Genomic DNA, 20,854 nt, shown 5'->3' with positions numbered 1-20,854 from the left:
CTTCCTCCTATTCCAAATTCAAAGCACTGACTTGATGATACCAAAGTATATTTTGTAAACTGTTACATGACACTTTGTGCTGCAAGGACCGTTAAAAACCATGGTCAACGTATATACACCCACATGATAATTGGCGCCTAATGTCTTGCAAATTGTTTTCAAACGTTAATCCACCACAGTTGGACCCTAAATATGATACTTTCCCCTTGTACTTCTGTAACTTTCTCAATTGATCTCTTCACAAATACGTATATAACATCCTTTTTATACAAGGGCTTCAAGACCCTTAATACACACAGTAGAACACACACTAAAACACACACAGATGAATCGTATGGCTATGAGAAAAAACCCACATCAAAGAATAAAGACAGTTCGACTAGCAATGAAGCTGTTCATAGTGGTGATCTTTCTCGGGCATGTCATGATATGGATAATGATGCCGACTAACACTTTTTGGCTACACTGGTTGCCCAACATTCAATCTAAGGCCAATTCTACCTACTTTGGACAACAAGGTTTGAACTCTTATTGTTTGACTGTATTTAAAAGAAAAGCTTGGGATACCATATTTTTTCACCTATTAAAAAAGAACTGTAATTATAGATATTGATGTGTTATGAGCATTTTGAATTTTAATTTGCTGACATTTTTCAACCATATAGGTGCAAACATTCTTATTTACACATTCCCAATCCTAAGCATTGCTACTTTGGGGTGTTTATATCTCCATTTGGGAAAGAAACTTCGTGAACAGAACAATGAAAGGTAGTTACAAAAGCTAATCACTATCATTCTATATAAATAATTGTCTTGGTTTTATTTATTTATTATTAGTTTTTTGGATCAAGTAAATAGTTGTCATAGTTGCTACTCTAGGTCGAGGGTGGTTTATAGACCTGAATACTCTCCAGTGGAGCAATAAGACCTGTTTCGTTCAATTTGGGATGGACCTTGCAAAAAAAGTTGGGATGTTTAACAAATATCCCAATTTTTTTTGTAAATTTTTTGTAAAGCACATCTCGAATTAGACGGAATACATAATGAGATTTTCTTCTGATGTTTATACCTTCCATACTTGGTTTCTGTTGACAGCAGAGCAAAGAATCCCCCTTTGGCTTCGTGGACACGGCCAGCACTCGTGAAAGGACCTCTAGGGATCGTGTCGTGGACAGAGCTATCCTTCTTCTGTATGTTCATTGCACTCTTGATTTGGTCATTCTCTGCTTATTTACATGGCATGTTTGCAAACATCACTAGAGAATCTGCAGCGCGAATGAATGAGAAAAAGTAAGAACTAACATTAATTTCTTTAACCGAGTAAAGAAATTTGTTACTAATGTTGCATCCAAATTATGAAATGGTGATGATGATGGTTTGGGCAGGTGGGAAGTTAAGTTGGACAGTGCATCACTAATGTTGGGGCTCGTCGGTAATATCTGTCTAGCATTTCTCTTCTTCCCGGTAACCAGAGGATCTTCCATATTGCGCCTCATAGGCCTCACATCAGAGTCAGGTATCAAGTATCATATTTGGTTGGGGCATATTGTTCTGACCCTCTTCACCGCGCACGGCTTATGTTACATTACATTTTGGTTTGACAAAAACCAATTGTCAGAGGTACAACTAATTACTGTTATTCATGTTATAGATTTCTGAAACACTGGGAATTTTTTATTTTTTTTCAATAAATTTCTTTTATATCTCTTGTAGTTTTGAGGGCTTAAGAAACTTTAACATGCTTCGATTTTGTGGCAATGTAGATGATCAAATGGGATACAGTTGGGGTTTCGAATGTAGCTGGAGAAGTAGCTTTGCTCTTTGGATTGGCCATGTGGGCAGCAAGCTTCCCCTGCATAAGGCGAAAGATGTTTGAGCTCTTCTTCTACACTCACAATCTCTACATTCTATTCATCGTATTCTTTGTATTCCATGTCAGCTTCTCCTATTCTTGCATCACACTTCCAGGCTTCTACCTCTTCTTGATTGATCGGTACCTAAGGTTTTTGCAATCCCAGCAAAGGGTTCGCTTGGTTTCTGCTCGGGTTTTACCTTGTCAAGCTGTGGAACTAAACTTCTCTAAAAGCCTAGGTGAAAAATTGTACTCTAGAATTGCTAATGATTTGAAAACACACACAAACACACACTAGTATCATGTGTAGAAATGAAAGGGGACTTGCCTTCACTACAAACTAATGATGTTATGCTCGTCTTTGCCTTCAATATGTGACCAGGATTGAGTTATAATCCAACAAGCACCTTGTTCGTAAACGTACCTGGCATCTCTCGGCTTCAATGGCATCCTTTTAGTATTACCTCCAACAGTAATATGGAGCCCGAGAAGCTAAGCATTGTCATAAAAAGTGAAGGAAGCTGGTCTGAGAAGCTGTACCAAAAGATTTCATCGCCTTCATCAATGGAACGCGTAGAGATCTCTGTCGAAGGACCTTATGGACCTGCTTCAACACATTTTTTAAGGTAAGCATAATTATAGGAAAACAGTAAGATCACAGATGAGTAGAAGCAGCATTTCCTTGTTTTTAACAGTTTAAAATTTTGAAATACTTTTAACAAACATAAGCTTTGCCATAGGTCTATTAGAAAAAAGTTCATTTTATTGCAATTATCAATCATATTATACATTTAAATGTACAAAATAAAGTCTTACGTGATAAACTTATGATTGATTTAGTGGTTTGAAAATTTGATCTATCAAGCAATACAGAAAAAAGAAGTACTAATTTTACATTCTACCAAACAAAGTTTAAGACTGTCTCAAATGCATTGCAATGTGCAGGCATGACATGCTTGTGATGGTCAGTGGAGGAAGTGGCATTACTCCTTTTATCTCCATAATCCGTGAACTCCTCTTTACTGCCAGCACATCTAGCTGCAAGAAGCCACGGATTCTCCTCATTGCTGCTTTCAGAAAAGCTGAGGATCTCACCATGTTAGACCTTCTCATCCCAGTTTCCGCCAGCACTACCTATGACATTTCTCACTTGCAGTTACAAATTGAGGCATACGTAACAAGAGAAGACGAGCCCATTAAAGATGATCAGAAGCACCACCGAACCATTTGGTTCAAGCCTAGTGCACTGGATGCACCAGTTTCTGCAGTTTTGGGCTCAAACAACTGGCTTTGGCTTGGGGCTATAATTTCATCCTCATTTGTCATTTTTCTTCTGCTCATTGGCATTCTCACGCGATACTACATATATCCCATCGATCATAACACTAATATGATATACTCGAACACTTCAAGATCTGCTCTAAACATGTTATTCATAAGCATCTCCATAGTTATGACAGCAACTGCAGCATTTCTTTGGAACAAAAAAGGGACTGTTCAGGAATCGAGGCTGATCCAAAACACGGACATGCCAACGCCAGTGACATCGCCAGGGTCAGCTTCACAGTTCTACAGTGCCGATAGAGAGTTGGAAAGCCTTCCCCACCAATCTTTTATTCAAGCTACCAAGGTGCACTTTGGTGAAAGACCCAATCTCAAGAGTAAGATATTCTTACCATCCCACTTATTTTCTTTAATTTGTATAAACCAAAAGAACACCAAACCATATATATCACTATTATAACATGATATCATGCATTACCTGCAGTTCAAGAAGTATCCTTCTGTAACTAGTTAACAGATATGGTGTTAATTAGTCGTAGATTAATGATGATGATGATTTATCATATAGAAGTAACAATGGTAAAAAGAGGCTCAGGCAATTCTAAAGTTACTTAAAAAAAAAAAAAAAAAAAAATACATTCACACACCTCACTTGTCCCTATGAACTTTCTATTTTGGAAGGCGAGGAAATACTACTAGGCTACAACCTTTGTAGCACAACTATATTGCATCCCGGGATTTTTTATTTTTTCTTTTCCCCAACCTCTATTACTTTCAAGCTGAAGTAGCTAGGTGCAATGATTCCTTTTCAGAAATGCTGTTAGAGCGTGAAGGATCAAGCATTGGAGTTCTCGTTAGCGGCCCTTGGAAGATGAGACAAGAAGTTGCAGCGATCTGCTCATCTGGCTTGGCAAATAACCTACATTTTGAATCGATCAGCTTTAGCTGGTGATCTGAAAGAAAGCTTTTACTTACGCGTATGAGATATGACGACTGAAATATCTATCGTTTCGGCTATAATTCAATTATGGTTGTTGGTTGCTTTGCTTTGGTTGGGAGGAGCTGCCTTGCCATTCTCTGTATTTTGTATGCCCTGTTCTCTGCTACTTAGTAGAGGTTATTTATTTTTATTATTTTTTCTTTTTTACAGTGAACACTGTCACACTAGAGAGAGTTGATAATAATATATATATATATATATATATATATATATATATATATTTTTTTTTTTTTACACTAATAATTATTTTGAAAAGAATATCTTTCCCTTTTATTAGGTTGGTGATTTGTAAATTAAGGCATGTGACCTAATAATATCTCATCTCATTTTAAAGTGAAAGGTAGATTATTTAACTCTCCGAAAATATTGTAGAATTTATTGATCAAAAACTACTATATACCAATCAAATAAATAAATAAATTGAATGCTACTATATATGTGCAATTACAAATAAATTCCCTTTACTTCGAAAATTTAGAGGGAAAATGGGAGTTGACTTCTTTTTTCATTAAATTAGATTTAATATATTATTATCAACTTGTAATATCTTATTTTTGAAATAGTAAAATTAAATGATAAATGTTGCACTTGTTTAAAGAACACTGTTATCCAACCTATAGTACATATAATAAATAATGCATGTTGGAGTATTGTCTGCATAGAGTGTTAATTATGGTCAACATCAAGGAAAACAAGATCAAACATTTTTTCCTCTATCTCTGAATTCTTCAAATGCAAAGATTCTTACAATAACCATAAACATTATCTAGCACAATTTCCATTTCATTTTCACACAGAAAAATAGAAAACCATCCACATAGGTCACCATATCACTTGTAGGAATCACTGTGCCCTAATCAAACACATGCAGAACATCAACAGCTGAGCCCTAATCGAACATTGTTGAGCTTCAATAGCTGCTTTAGATTCTGATTTGAGCTCCACTTGTCGCTTATGATTGCTGATCGACGACATGCATTGATTAATTTTAGCCCTAACAGCACATACATGGCAATATAATTTAATTCCACGAGGGATAGAAAGGGAGAGATTGGCGTATGGGGATAAATCAAACACTAAAACACACATATTTATATATGTATACATGTTTATATGTAGAGAGAGAGAAAAAGAGTTGCCACTGATTTTCCAGTTACAGGACTATGTATTCTGATGACAATTTTGTATTTCATAAATTTAACAACATGGCTATTTCAAATGAAATTTTGCAGAGAACACGCTAGAATTCCATTTGAAAAAAACACGTTGTTATGCCATATATGTGAGCCATGACCCATTAAATTAATGATTAAGTTAAAACACCATTCGTACCAATCTTGTTAGTATGCATAAAATCTCAAATATAATTAGTAAAATTTTATAATCAAACTTCATAACTCTTACAGTTGTCAAGTTTTTTATTTTTTTATTTTTATTGAGATTAAGTTGAAGAGCCCAAAAGCATTCGTACTTCTATATATGTATGTTTATATGTATATATATATATATTCTCGGGTCAAGTGCAAAAAACTATACTAATAGTACATATTGCAAAAAAATCCTTCAATTATGATATTTGTATAAATAGGTCCTATTTATAAAAATTGAACTATAATACCCTTAACAACACATTTTATTATATATATATAAATATAAAATATTTTGTGAAATGACTAAAAAGGGTTTGGCCCTTCTTCTTCATCATCTTATGGTTGCCGTCGCAGAGAGGGAATGGAAGATTGGAGAAGACCCATCATGTGTCGGCGACGTCCGCCATTGCCGTCACCGCCACCACCCAGTCCCATTCTTTCCGGTGAAGCTCTAAGTACGGAAACCAGTTCACTTCAACGTGTTCCCAAGCCATCAAATGGTAGTTGGGACACATACCAAAATAATAAACATATTAAAAAAAAAAAATCAAGTTACCACAAATCTTTTCATACCTTCTGGCATTTAAGATCCATATTGTGTTTATGGACACAAACATATTCGAAAAGAAAAATCAAATGTATTGGGTCGTGTGAATGAAATTCAGACACGGGTTCCAGCTTCCGTTATTATTTGATAAAAAACTGCCCTTATTCTAAGAGGATTAAACCTGAGAAGAAAAAGAAAACACACACACACATATATATATATATAATCAAGAAAACACTAATAAACTAGGAAAAAGAATATTCGAAAGATTGAGAAGAAGAAGAAGTGGCGTACTTTGATACAAAGATTGCCGGTGCAAATGATATGTACGGATTTGAACTTTGGTGGCAGATCAGGTGCCCTGAGTGGAATGCAAAGATCCCCAATTGCCAGCACTCACATTCTCCTCTACTCCAAGTTTTTTTATATAAATCACCCAATGTTAAAAAATTCATCTCAATTTGTACCAAAATTTACAATAAATAAATTAACACCCGAGTAACGGTGAAGCACACAAAAATTTCAAAACTCTGGTGACTGGTTTTGTTCGCCGGAAGTTGCAGAGGTGCAGCAACCCAGTTCGGTTCGGCGACAAGTCGGAGCGTCAACGAAACGACCGTCGTGCTTCATCATCAAACCAACAGGTTTCATCTTCGGTGTGGCCGATGGTGAACTGCTAATGATGAGGATGAACGATGGTGAAGCGGCGGTACAAATAGCAAGGTGGTTACAATGTGCCTGAACGGGCCGGCAAGAAGTTGGAATGTTCTCACCGGCGAGACTTTTGGCAACAAGGAAGGGGAACGGACGGCGGCGTCCAAGATGCATCGAGGCCGGTGAAGAACTTGGGTCCCCCACCGGCGATGAGAACGTGAGGGGTGATGGTGATGATAAATGGGTTTGGTTAGCGCCATTTTTGAAAGAGTAAATGGGTAAAATGGGTATTATACTCATTAAAAGGTTGTTTTTGCACAAATTAAAAAGAATAGGGATGTATTTTGTACACCTTTTTAAATAAGTAGTAAAAGTGTTATGAAATATATAATTCAAGATATTTCTTACACTTATCCACACATATATATATATATATATATGTATATATATATATATGGATTTCAATGTCCAGTTTTTTTTTATCCAAAATAAGTATTGCATGTCAAAACAATGCATAATGCAAAATAAAGCATGAAAATTGAGTTGTTTTTGCTCATTGACTAGTGCATTTCTCTAATTCCTCACACCCTCATTAGTAATCTCTCGCATAAACAAACGATAGCATGCACTAAATTGATGTATTGGAGTAAACTAATTGTACAAGTCACCATGAGCCTTAAGTTTGGGTTTGAGATGTGAGGTTGACCAAAGATTCAAACTACGTTGATCCAAGATCCAAACCACCATGTACAACCGAATTGTTGGATCCAAGATCCAAACCACCATGTACAACCGAATTGTTTTGGAAAAGGTTAAATTGGATGAGTGGTAGTCTCAAGTTTATGAAATCTCTGTCATTTCAGCTATAATTCAATTATGGTATTTTTGTATGCCCTGTTCTCTGTTACTTATGTTACATAGGTCCTAACCCTAATGGTATCATGATTTAACTTCTCCAAAAATATTGTAGGATTTATTTATCAAAAACTACCATACCAATCAAATAAATAAATAAATTGAATACTGGACTTCTTTTTTCATTAAATTAGAATTAATATGCAATATTATTATCATCTTGTAATATCTTATTTTTGGCATAGTAAAATTGAAGGGTAAAGTACAAAAAAATCTCTGAATTATTGGCCAAAATGTAATTAACCTGAAATACCAAAAATGCAACAATACATATTTTTGTTGCAAATAGCCTCGGCAATGCTCCGGTTGGATCTCACTGATAAAATATTATGTGCGGTCACGCGACATAAAAATTATAACTTAATGACTATAATGCCCTTATAAACATGAGAATACTATATTGCCCCTTATTGTAACCATTGCTAGGGGTGCACACGGTCCGGTTTGGACCGGATTGGGAATATTTTGGGACTAAACCATTTATAACGGTTCTAGTATTTTTGAAACCAAACTGAACCATAATAATATTCATGGATCCAAACCAAACCAAACCACGAAAAACCGGTTTGGTTTGGTTCGGGTCGGTTTCAGTTGATTTTCTTTTTATTTTATTTTAATTTAGAGGGGGGCAAAGTTTTTTTTTTTAAAAATATCAACTAACATTGATATAATACGCAAAAAAAAAAAAAAAGAAGGAAAATTGAGATATATTTGAAAGGAAAGGAAAGAAAATTGAGATATATTTGAAAAAGGAAATTTGACTTTTTTTAAAAAGAAATTTAAAGAATTTAAAGAACAAAAGAAAGAAAAGGGCACGTGAGAACTTTAATTGATTTAGGTTTAGGATATAACAGACAGACTCTCATGCAATCCAAAAGAACGGATTTTTCAGTATACTAAAAGTCAAATAGTCAATTAGCATTTTTTTAACTTTATTAGACCTAACAACCATAGTGAATATTTGTTACCTTAATATTCAATTTACTATAGTTAATATTTGTTCAATCTCTTCCATCTTCCTTGCCATCTCAACCAATTCTACCATATCCACACTATCACAGCCACCATCTTCACCACTGCGATCACAACACAACTACCATATTCCTTCTCCAACGGTTACTCTCTTTTTCTTTCTCTTTTTTTTTTTACACTTTGATTTATTTATTTTTATTTTTTTGCTCTCTTAATTTTTTTCCCTTGATGGCCTAACTGTTGCTCCTTATTTATTTATTTTATTTTATTGCTTTCTTAATTTTTTTCTTTGACCCATTATTCCACATTTCGTGAATAATAGAGTCTCAAACAGAAAGCATATATTGCTTAATCCTGGCATGGAAACAATAAAAGGTCTCCAAATTTAGATTTTCTAAGACAAAAATAAGAAAAATCTCCCAATTTTGATTCTGGCAATTTTCTCGTTTTCATTCCCATTTACATTTTTATGCATTACAATCTCCTTCAAATTTTATGTCACAAATACAATTAAATATCCAATCTCATTATCCCAATTTTGGAAATAGTTTATGGTATCAGAAAATTGTGCATCCGAGTGATTAGTATCTCCTCCATGCTCTTCCGAGGGATATATTGGTATAGGAGTCAATTGGCCTTCACCCACCTTCGTTGACTTGGAAGTCAATTTGGAGAATGAAGCTTCGAAATTGAGGTGGCTAATGCTTCTTGTTATTAGGAAAAAGTCTAGAATGAAGGATATATATTTTTTATATCGTGTTTGGAGGCAAAGGGTTTGTTTAATAGTGTTGGCAAACGAAATTCTCTTTTGAAAGAAAAAATAAAAAAATTAAAAGGACACCATGGTGACAGTGATGGTGTGGATATGGCGGTAGTGGTTGAACTTGCAAGGAAGATGGAAGAGATTAATGAGGAGAGAGATTGAATAAAGGTAACAAATATTAACTATGGTAAATTGAATAACAAATATTAACTATGGTTACGTCTGATAAAGTAAAAAAGTGCTAATTGACTATTTGACTTTTGGTCCACTAAAAAATCCGTTTTTTAGACCGCATGAGAGCTTGTTTGTCCTACATGATTTATATATATATATATATATATATATATATATATATATATATTATATAACATAGTAACAGTTCGGTCTGGGCTGGTCCGGTCCAACACGACCCTAAACCAGGACTGGATCAAAAAATTACTGTTCCATAATTTTGGGCCCAGAACCGAACCAAACCGCTATATAACTAGCCCAAACCGCCTGATTCAGTACGGCCCGGTTCGGTTTTTCGGTTTACTGGATTTTTTGAACACCCCTAACCATTACACATAAAAATTATAACTTAATGACTATAATGCCCTTGCAAACATGAGAATACTATATTGCCCCTTAATGAAACCATTACACCCAAACGCACCTTTGTACACACCTATATACACTGTTAATTTGACCTCACCCTATTTGATAGGGTTATTGTGCTGATATATATACACATATATGTCTTGCTTTATGATAAATTTAATTAAAAAAGAAAAATGCCAAAATGTTCCTGGGTTTGTTTTGTTTTGGGTTGACATACATGGGGGAAGGAATCCTCTCCTGTTCCTGTTCCAGTCGGTTCCGATGTGTGGCCCAGATTGCGCCACGTCGGTTAAAGCAAATTGGCGCCGAAAAAGTTACCATCCGCGTTTACTTGCCTTTACTTTTATACGTTGTACTGTATATGTTAGTGTATGTATATATTATATTGTGTATATGTAGAGGAATTTACTGAAATATCATTGACATTAAAAAATCCTCCAAATTATCCTTCATTTTTCTAGGTCGGAAGGAGAAGTACTTTCAAAAGGTGAAAAAGGCGATTGAGGAGCGATTGAGGAGGACTTAGAAGAAGATCACGAGTAGAAGTTGTCGGAATTAGGTTTTCGGAAGTGGAGTGGAGTAAAGATCGCGAGAAGAGGTTGTCGGAATTAGGTTTTCGAAAGTGGATGTGGAAGAAGGTGTTTTCGGAAGTGGAGTGGAGTAGAGGCGATTAGGTTTTCGGAAGTGGAGGTGGAAGAAGGTCAAGGTCGGACTTAGGTTTTCGGAAGTGGAGGTGGAAGTGGAAGAAGGTCGCGAGAAGAGGTTGTTATTGTTATTATTACAGTTGTCGGATTGTTGTGACAGTGGTCGGAGTTAGGTTTGCGGAGCGGAAGGTTTTCAGAAACACAGAGGTTTTAATTTCTTTGAATTAACTATATTAAATCCTGTTCAGAAACGCAGAGGTTTTAATTTTGTTGAATACACTATATTAAATTATGTGTTTTTAGTTTTGTTTGATTATTTGTGAAATCCTGAAAAAGTTATTCGTGATAAATAAATTATGTGTTATTACACTATATTAAATTGTATGTTATTAGTTTTGTTTGATTATTTGTGAAATTCTGGAAAAGTTATTCTGTGATAAAGAATACAGTATAAATTGATTGAACCCTATTAAATTCTGTCCATCCCTTTCCAAAGTCAGAGGTTTAACTTGATTGAATATAGTATATTAAATTCTGTTTTATTAGTTATGTTTGATTAATTTGAAATGTGAAAGATCATCGTCTAAATTATGCACATCTTAATAGTCAAAGGGTAGATAGATAGTGGTTTGTTGGAATTTTGCAGTGGAATCTCTTCCAGTCATGTAATTTAGATTAAATTTGAGGAATATGATAGTATATGTATTAAATTCTTTAGATCATCAAAATGAGATACATTGCAAAATTTTCAAACTCTAATTTATAATTGTGCTATAGCCATTCATAAAACAAGTTTATACCATACAACACAATGGCCTAGAAAATTGTAGCTACAAACTGTGTTTTCTACTTAATAATCATAATTCATAAAGCATTTAACTAATCATATGATTGAGAGGATGTATTTACATGTTATGCACTTTAGACCATACAAAATAGTATGTAATGGAGTGGTTCCAAGTTGTTTAAATTAAAGGTCTATTCAATTGTTTAATTCTGCAGTTAACTCTAGTCGTTCACACGGGAAGGAATCCTCTCCTGTGCCTGTTCCCACCAGTTCCAATATGTGGCCCAGATAGTCCAGTATAATTCGTGATAGAAGTTATTTGTTATTATTAAATTGTGGAAAAATGAATTGCAAATTATGAAAAATGTTATTTGTGTAAGGGAATGCAATATTTTATACAATTTGTAATGGTAATTGGTGTGTTGTATCTGTTGTTTGGTGGTATGATTTTGTTGTTGCACCATTTTTGCAGTTAATCGTGTGTGTGTTTGTTTTATCTGTTTGTGGTTAAAATTTTGTTGATTGACAATTGGTGGAAAGGTTGTTTGTGCATAATAGAGTGTGCTTTACTGTGCTGTAAAGAGTGGTTTACAAATGGATCGGAAGAAGTCGATAGCTTAAAAGAAAGGTCCTGTACGAAAAAAATTACCTATACGGAAAAAAAATGCGGACAATATCGTTGATCGGCCTCCTTCTCCTACTCTCCAATGTATGATGCAAAACTATGCGTAATTAATCTTCTTCTACGGGGCGTACACCTCCCCCGCCTAAATCATCTACTCGTAGTCGTAGCCGTATCCGTAAATCATCTGACCTTGGTGATGAGGATTACAATGTTGAGGTGGAGGAAGAGAATTATGATCCGCAGCCAAGCAGCAGCGCATCAGTTAATAATATGCAGCGTGGAGGAGGAGTTTACCTTTTGTTCAAGTAAGTATACGTTCATTTTAGTATTAATGTTAAGAATAACATTTCTATGAATTATTTTTCATCTGTCTGATATTTACGTTGGCGTGGAAATTGATTCTTTAAGATGAATTATTAATAATGGTAGAACATAATTTCTGCACGCCTTTGAAATGGAATTGATATTTTACTGATGTGTTAGTTTGGTAAATATGAGCATTTAGGAAATATTTGGTTCAACATGTTTATGTTTGAATCGATAAGTCTAATGTTGAGTTGGTGATATTGTATATGATATTGTGTCTATGAGAGCTGCTTTTATGAAGAACTATCAACACGTGCATGGGCCAATGAAGGGGGGAGATAAAAAAATATTGGAATTGAAATGCAAGGATGCTTGGAATGTATGACCATGGTGGAGAAGGGTCCATATTATGAAGATAAAAGATTGCGTGATGCTGAGTTCAAAAGCCGTGGAGGCTTACTAGTCAACAAAAAGAAGAAGAAGAAGGTAAGTTGGGGAGTTTAATTAAATTATTAATTTAATTTGTTATTGTGTTAATAACATAATATGAAGTACAAAATAATGCAATTAATGCTTTCGTACTGGTAGTTAAATGAAATTTTGAATGTGACATGAAATTTATTGGGATGTTGTAGGTTAAATACAAGGTGAAAAGTGGGTGGAACAAATACTCAATCGCGAAATTCATTAACATAGTAGCAAAACTTGGAGATGAAAAGAGGTAGGATGTGACAGATATAGGTTTTGGCTATTTGCTGAACCTACAATGTGAGCATTTGTCTACCGCACTCTTTGATTACATAATTGGCCATTTGGACATAATAAAACAGTGCATTCAACTTGAAGATAATCAATATCTGCCAATAAATGCAATCGATGTCCACAAAATCTTTGGGTTACCCACTGGAATTATGGACGTTCCTACATATCAGCTTTTTAAAGCCGATTGGGTAACTGAAGGTGGATATCGAAGTGGGCTGCATGTAAATAAGCTGATGGAAAGGGTAGAGCAGTGTGAGGCTGGTGATGATTTCAAAAGAGCGTTTGTTCTTTTTGCATGTGCTGCGTTTCTAACGCCCAATGGACGTTATAGTGCGTATGTCAAAGAATTAAAGGCTGTGCACAATGTGCATGAAATCAAGTCGTACAATTGGTGTACGTACGTGCTTGAAACTTTGATGGCTCACTTGGGTGAATCTGAAGGACGTGAGAAAATGAAGCACGAGTATATCGGATGCGTGCTCTTCTTACAGGTAAATAACATAACGTACTTATATTTTGCAAAAAACTTTATCATTTATGTGATTAGTATGAATCATGACTGATTAAAGTTGCTGCATTTTAATTCAGCTGCTATATCTGATGAGGTGTAAAGTGGAATACCTAAGTTATCCAACCACGGGCGAAAAAAATAGTCTTGCTTTTTGGGACACATCCCTAGTACGGGAACGCTTAAAATGGGAGTTGAAAATGGGAGGTTTTGGAATGGGTCAGGTTTGACACTAATTTGTACAAGTATTTGTAAGTTCCCAATTTTTGTTGTATATGATACCGTTTCCTTACTGACGTACATTTGGTTCGAAATATTTATCTGGAACAGTTCTTAAGGGGAATGTGTCCCGGTCTCCGTCATCGTCGTGGTCTGGAGGTAAAAAAGACAATGGTAGTTCTTCAGAAAGTGAGGTTGAGGTAACGATATATTACTTTGCGGTTAATGAGTATCAATGAAATTGTGAATATGTAATTGATCAGTGACAGCAATTACAATTTTGTATGCAGCGTTGCGTTAAAGAAATTCGCAACAAAATGGAAAGAGAAGCAGAAAATAGGAAAATGTTGAGAGGAAGGTGAAGAAAATGGAGAGATTGGTCAGAAAAAAGTCGAAAGGGCCTGGAGGAAAACCAAGCATTTCTATAGGAGATGGGGGAGTGTCCGTTGAGGACAAAGATGCGGCACTCAATTCTGAAAATGAAGTTGAGAGGGAAACATTTAAATCTCCGGTTGACAGAGGTGAGGAAGCAAAATGTTGTGGTACAGATCATGGCCACTTTAGTCCCACCAGCAAGGATATACTGAATGAGGATGAGAGGACAGAGTTGAATGACGTTGTGGGCATGGCTTTGGAGGAGAACCTAGGAGCAACACATATAACTCCCAGTTCTTTAGTCATTGATATTACATCGGAAAGTTTACATGGTAAAGGGAAGCATGCGGTGAAACAAGTCAGAAGAGGTATTAGGAGCAGAAAACCCGCACCATATTGCTTCTCTCCATGGGTATTGAGGGATAGTAAGAAAATTAAATTGACTCCAAAGTAGAAGAAATTGTTGAGTTATGCTGCTGCGCAAGCTGATGATCAAGATAAAGGGTAAGTGTAACCCACATTTGTGAATTTCCTAAGTCCATATATTGTTGTTCATTGTATTGTCGTTTGGGCCTTATTATTTACGAAGAACTATTGTATTAGTGCACGTATACTAATTTGTAAATACTCTGTACATTTGTTAGTGAAATTCTGGTTTCCATGTACGATATGCATCTTACAAGGACGAACATACACGAGTTGTTTCACCCGAACTGGATCTCGAACTTGGTGCGTTAATTTTCAATTAATTGATACAGTTGTGTACGGTTATGATATGATGAACCTATTAGAATTGCATTTGTGAAATTAGATTGTCAAATTCTGGGCAATGCTGTTGAACCAAGACCAAGGAGGGAATGTGAAGCACTACTATTTTGATAGTTGCGCTGTCCAGTTTATGAATCAACACAGTGTCATTAAATATGACACTGCAGAGAAGCGCAGGCCTTTCATAAAAAAAGTCTGGGAACAATATAAACGAGTATGTAAGCTTCAAGATTCGACGGTCTTCAAGGATTCCGAGCTGGTTAGTTTACTGATTTTGGAGTAATTTGTTATGCATTACAGTAAAGTAGAAGATGTTTTAAGTACGAATGATTGAATCGTCCTATTTTTGACCAATATGTTTTGTTGTCTCTAACTTTATAGTCATTATCGTATAGTTATTCTTCCCTGCAATCATTGACAAACATTGGTTTCTACTCGTTGTCAACCGACCCAACAAAGTAGTGGACTACCTATGTGGAATTGGATGACCGTACAGATACAAAGCATTTGGGGATTGTGTGGTAGACATCTATTTAATGAAATCAACCCCATTTGTTAAAGTTTGGTTTATAAAAAATGCATACTTACTTCAGGTTCATGTGTATTACAGAATGAGTTTGTTGCGGTTGCCTTGGGGGAAGACAACTGGCCAGCTTACATAACAAAGACAGACCATAAAATCCCTCTCTAGGATGATCCGTATGTAAACATATATTTCAATACAAGTGCATAATAATTTTTTTTTTCACCGTATCATAAATCCAATACTATCCATTGCTGAGTAGATCAGTTAAATAATGTTTGCATATCAGGAATAGTTGTGGTGTGTTGGTTATGAGGTATATGTAGTTCTAGAATGGTACTAACTTCAATCAGAAATTTTATGTAAGTAGTGTTATCATTATTATTTCTATGTATGTATAAAGTACATAAGGTACAAGTTGTAGTATTGTTTGGCAGTAACATTTTGTAATATTGCAGGTAGACTGCAAGCCAATGCGTTCTGAGGTCCTTGTGGAACTATTGGATCATCCCAAGAATAGAGTCGGAGAGGAGTTGTATAAGGCTGCCAAAGTTGAAGGAGATGATTGATGTCAATGCTGTATTTATAAGGAAGATTTTGAGAGTGGGTCACTTAGGCTTTACTTGGAATGAAACTAGGTAAACACAAATGACACTGTCCATGAAAAGAAAGCATCTTTCACAGGTACTGCCTTAATAAATATGATTCCAGTTTAAGTATAGATGAACATACAATAGGAAAAATTAAATTAATAGACCTAAAGATTGCCTTAACCTAATGAATATTTGCTAAACACAGATAATTATGATTTTTGTGAACTAAGCACTGTTTTGCATGAATAAAGACAAGGTTGAACTTCTTTTATTTGTGAACGAAGAACTTGTAACTGTAAAACAATGATATATGAGTCTCGTGTCATATGCACCATCTGCCTCTTAATATATCTGTGCTTTTGGAATGAATAGAATAACATTGATGAGTGGATTACATGTTTTATTAATTTATTTGACAGTATAGATGCTACCAGCCTTTTATGGTAATTAATTGTTTGTTCATTTGTCAAAATGCATAGGGTGACCATTTTTTTGGAGCATGAGGCAGATTTTGATTTTATCCATGAAGGAAATAAAACTACTACGGTGTCCTAAATGAAATTGATTTTATTGAAGTAATCAAAAGAAGTTATGGCGTCATGATGCATGGTGTTGCCAACTACATGTGAGAGTTAGGGGTTCTTGGTTATTGAGGGAATGGTGGTATGTTGTTGCCACCTAGTTTTGGAATCAAGTAACAGATCTTTCTTCATAACTTTACTTCATTTCAATCAATGACATATTATGTTGCATTAGTACTTGACAGTGTTATATGCAAGGTTTTTTTTTCATCAATACTTGACAGTGTTATATGAGCATGTCTTGATCAACTTAAAGGCATACATCAGTGTTATATGAGCATGTCTTGATCAACTTAAAGGCATACATTATATGCTCAATTTCAGATGATTATGTATAGGTGTGTGTTATTGTATGCCAAAATGGACTATGATATAATTCAATAGTTAAGGTGCTTTGTAAGATGCATATCTCCCCATCACCTTTCCCTCTCCGCTAATCCATATCCATAAGAGTTGTGTGATTATTAGACATCTTATTTCCATGGAATGTCTGTTAATTACAGCACGTCTTTTGATGGTAAACCATTTTAATATAGAAATGTAAGAAAAGGGGTTCAGGTGACAGAATAATGGAAGGTATGTTTTTTGGGAGTGTTGACAGTTAGATAAGAAGCTGTTTTTGTTGTCTTCTACTATTATATTGAGACCGGCAGCCCTTGTAGTGTTAAAGTTGCAATCTAGATTGTAGAATTGCACAATCTGCAAAAGCTTTGGTCTGCGTCTGTGTCGCTTGCCTTTTAGGCAAACAACTCTTCCTCTTTTAACAGGCGTAACATTGGGTCTACGTTCAATATGTCCATACAAACTTAGTCTACTTTCGCTAATATTAGTTTACTCTCGCTAATTTAATTTGGATGAACTTATGGATTCATTATCCTAATATAATTACAGTTTTATGTGTATCTTGGCTTGTTCACTTTCTATATCTAAGATTTCTGTACTTATGCATATATTTTTAGTTTTATTTCGTCATCATCTTGAAGGATAGTATGATCTTATCTCCCTTCCTCAATCTGGGACCAGATTCTTTAATCTGAATCAGATTGAAACATGTTAGGACCTTTTTCAAGTTCATCGTTGGGTTGGTTGAGTTTTTTCTGCCTCATTGTATATAGAACCATGCTTTATTATGAAATAGAGATGTACCAACTTGTTTGTATCTTTGATTCTTGTTTGCTATTCTACCTTCAACTTTCAGGTATGATCTTTCAACTGCCATTTACGGTATGGATTTCTATGTTGTCGTGGAACTGCTAGGTTATCGAGTGTGGGCGTTATCGTAGGTGCAAGTCTACCATTGGAATCCAGCACAAGGTCACAAAGGAGGATGCCATGAAGTGGGTTGAAGTCAAATATGAGGGAGTTATCCTGAACAAGTCCCAAAATATTGGGGGTTAGCTCCAGAGTATCATTAGACTTTATTTGTGTTGTATGCGGACAAAAATCCAAGGATGTTTGCTTCAGTTCATAGTTTTGGAATATGTCCGTTATCTCTTTTATAGACCAGGATATGTTTGTACTTAACAAATTTGTAAATGAGGGATCGAAATTCTCACCTCTTCTTTGTGGTTTACTTGGAAGCCAGTTAATTGTTATTAGTTTTTGATGATCCAATTCTTTGTTGTTTAGCTACTGTTGTGTTCCACACCCCGTTTGATTATAGGTGTTATCTTTATGTGCTAATTCTATATGTGTACTGTTTATTATATAACTACCCATGTAATAAGGTACTCATCACATCAGATGGTCACTTGATAACAATGAAGTTGCTAGCAATTAAGTTTTAAAATTGGTGACTATTCATATTTTCTCAATTTTAAGGTCACGAAATAGCAATTTTTTTTGAATTTAGTCACCAAAATCTATTAGTATTTAAAATTTATTTTTCTAACACTAAATAAGTGAACATTTGGGTGTATGAACTTGATTATTTTAATATGATGATATAAAATTTCAAATTTATAATATTCATGTATCTATTCATCTATGATTCCATGAAACAACAAGAGCAATAAAGAAAGCTTAGAACTATGAGTTTGAGCATGTTTAAAATTTGAACCTGCAATCCTTTATGTCATTGTTGTTAATTGCTTCAAAAAAATTTGCATGTTATATCTCGTTTAATATATTGTTCTCAATGTTTAATCCTTAAAATTAATGTTCTAAATATGTTAGAGGGAACATCCACATCACCCATTCAGGTAAAACCCAGAAATTCATAATCACATCACTGGTGAATAAAGATAATTACAAGTTAAAAAAAACATAAGTGTGTCATTAAAAGCGGAATATTTTCTAAGACAGTTTCTAAGGCCCAAAGGAAAATAATCCAAATACAACTCTCAATTGATAATTTATGCAAATACAGCTATTTGATTTATCCTTAAATTTTTATACATAAATGTCGTAATAATTTGTATAAAACATCACAATAAATTTATAAGACAATGTCCAAGGCCCAAAGGAAAATATCCAAATATAACTCTCAACTGATTCATTAATGTACTGTGATGGTTAAGCTTCCACAGTAGTAAGACATTATTTATAAAAATATAAGGATAAATATTACATATGGAAAAATAAATGTATCACTTAAGAGTTGTATGTCGATGATTTTCATTTGGGCCTTGGAAATTGTCTTACAAATTTATTGGGATTTTGAATAAAAATTGTTATTGAAATTATTTATAAAAATATAAGGATAAATTTAATATTCCTATTACAATCGAAATACCTCGCTAAGGGATCCACTTATGCAAATACATATGTGTAACTTATGCTAATAGTTATATAGATATTATCGTTCATCATTTCTAAGAAGCATTCCAATGAATTTGTAATTTTGTTGACTTTAGGGTCTACTTCTCTGACGGGTATAATGGAAATAATTTTATATAATTGTTGTTTGGTAAAACTTGAGAAGGACAATTATTCATATAGCCTGATAAACTTATACAAAATGTGGTTACAAATTTATAGGGAACATCCACATCATCCATTAGTGTAAAACCCAGAAATTCATAATCACATCACATGTGAAGAAAAATTATTACAATTAACAAAAAAACATAAGGTTGTCATAAAAAACCCAAACTTTGCTAGCAGCTTCACATTTGCATTGCTGGCTTCGAGAAGTCTCACAGTTGAAGCATACATTGGACGTTCATAATTTAGATCCTCCACATCATCCACCAAATTTATGTCTTCTCCCATGGACTGAGAAAATGGTGATTCATGTGGGTTAGTTGAAGTTGCACTTTGAATAATGTTGGTTGAAATAGGCTAACACCATTCCCAAAAGCCGCAACATTCATGGCATTCCTTCGGACATACATAATACAGCTTTCCTTTGTTTTTGCCTTCTTTCCCTGTGATTTTAATGTTTGTCATATTATGTTCATCTCGACACCAACAAATTTTATTCATATACCTTAAGTCTTGTAGGTGGTTGGGTGGAAGATGGCTCCTGGAAGTCGAAAAAAAAACATAAGAAGAAATTAAAACGAATTTAATGGGCTGCAATATCAGTTCAGCATCAGTAAAAAATACAGCAAAAATAATGGAAAAAAATAAAAATAAAAAACACGCTTGCAAACAAAGAAGAAGATTGTCGATCCACAATACATACATTCGTTGGCCTGAAATTTCTTCGACTTGCACGACTGTTGGATGAGGAAGCCATTGCACTTTCTTGATTATAGGTTCCAATACCTAAGAAGGTGTATTTGACTAAGACGCTTTAACGATGAAGATGGATGGCCCGAGAAATTAGGAATTGTAATGTAAGAAAGTCCAAATTTATAGAGGTTGTATTTGTAACGTTACCAAAGTACCAAAACGGTCACTGATAACCGCCAGGCAACAGTAACCCATTTGGAGTTTTGTATTTCAAAACCTCATAATTTGATCAGTTGACAATTTAAACAAATTTTGCAATTTCTACATACACGTCAGGTTGCAGTATTGAGTGAGGATAATAAGGACATATGAACATTTTGATAAGTAGTGAATAGAGTAGAGGCAAACAATATATATACCGAATACAAACAATAAGCCAAAATAAATATGTCGTCTACCAAACCCTAATTTATTTTAACAACACCATAACGTTTACGTCAAGTCTAATACATGACATTTATTTCACATTAACCATTCAAGGGCTTTTAGTACGAATTTTATGATTCTATATAATTACTTGAAAGCTTT

The 20,854-nt window shown here is 34.6% G+C and overlaps 1 protein-coding gene across 1 annotated transcript; it reads left to right on the top strand.

The window, feature by feature from the left end:
* Window positions 1–334: 334 nt before the first annotated feature.
* On the top strand, window positions 335–4,088 carry LOC132270299 (ferric reduction oxidase 2-like). Its single transcript, XM_059771483.1, has 8 exons — window positions 335–518; window positions 666–768; window positions 1,096–1,290; window positions 1,386–1,620; window positions 1,764–2,091; window positions 2,235–2,478; window positions 2,798–3,513; window positions 3,949–4,088. Exons 1-8 carry the CDS (start codon window positions 335–337, stop codon window positions 4,086–4,088), a joined length of 2,145 nt encoding a protein of 714 aa, XP_059627466.1.
* The last annotated feature ends 16,766 nt before the right edge of the window (window positions 4,089–20,854 follow it).

The sequence above is a fragment of the Cornus florida genome, unplaced genomic scaffold (genome assembly GCF_030987335.1).
Source record: "Cornus florida cultivar Cherokee Brave unplaced genomic scaffold, ASM3098733v1 CherokeeBrave_3.0.0_Hap2_Chr08, whole genome shotgun sequence".
Classification (NCBI taxonomy): domain Eukaryota; kingdom Viridiplantae; phylum Streptophyta; class Magnoliopsida; order Cornales; family Cornaceae; genus Cornus; species Cornus florida.
Note: the sequence above shows the minus strand (reverse complement) of the source record. Positions and strands in the feature narration are given on the sequence as shown.

What these genes read in the sequence shown, in the direction of transcription:
- LOC132270299 (XM_059771483.1), top strand. Translation starts at nt 335, where the DNA reads ATGGCTATGAGAAAAAACCCACATCAAAGAATAAAGACAGTTCGACTA. An exon ending in CGTGAACAGAACAATGAAAG is followed by an intron (nt 769 to 1,095) that starts GTAGTTACAAAA and finishes TTCTGTTGACAG; the next exon opens with CAGAGCAAAGAATCCCCCTT. An exon ending in ACAAAAACCAATTGTCAGAG is followed by an intron (nt 1,621 to 1,763) that starts GTACAACTAATT and finishes GTGGCAATGTAG; the next exon opens with ATGATCAAATGGGATACAGT.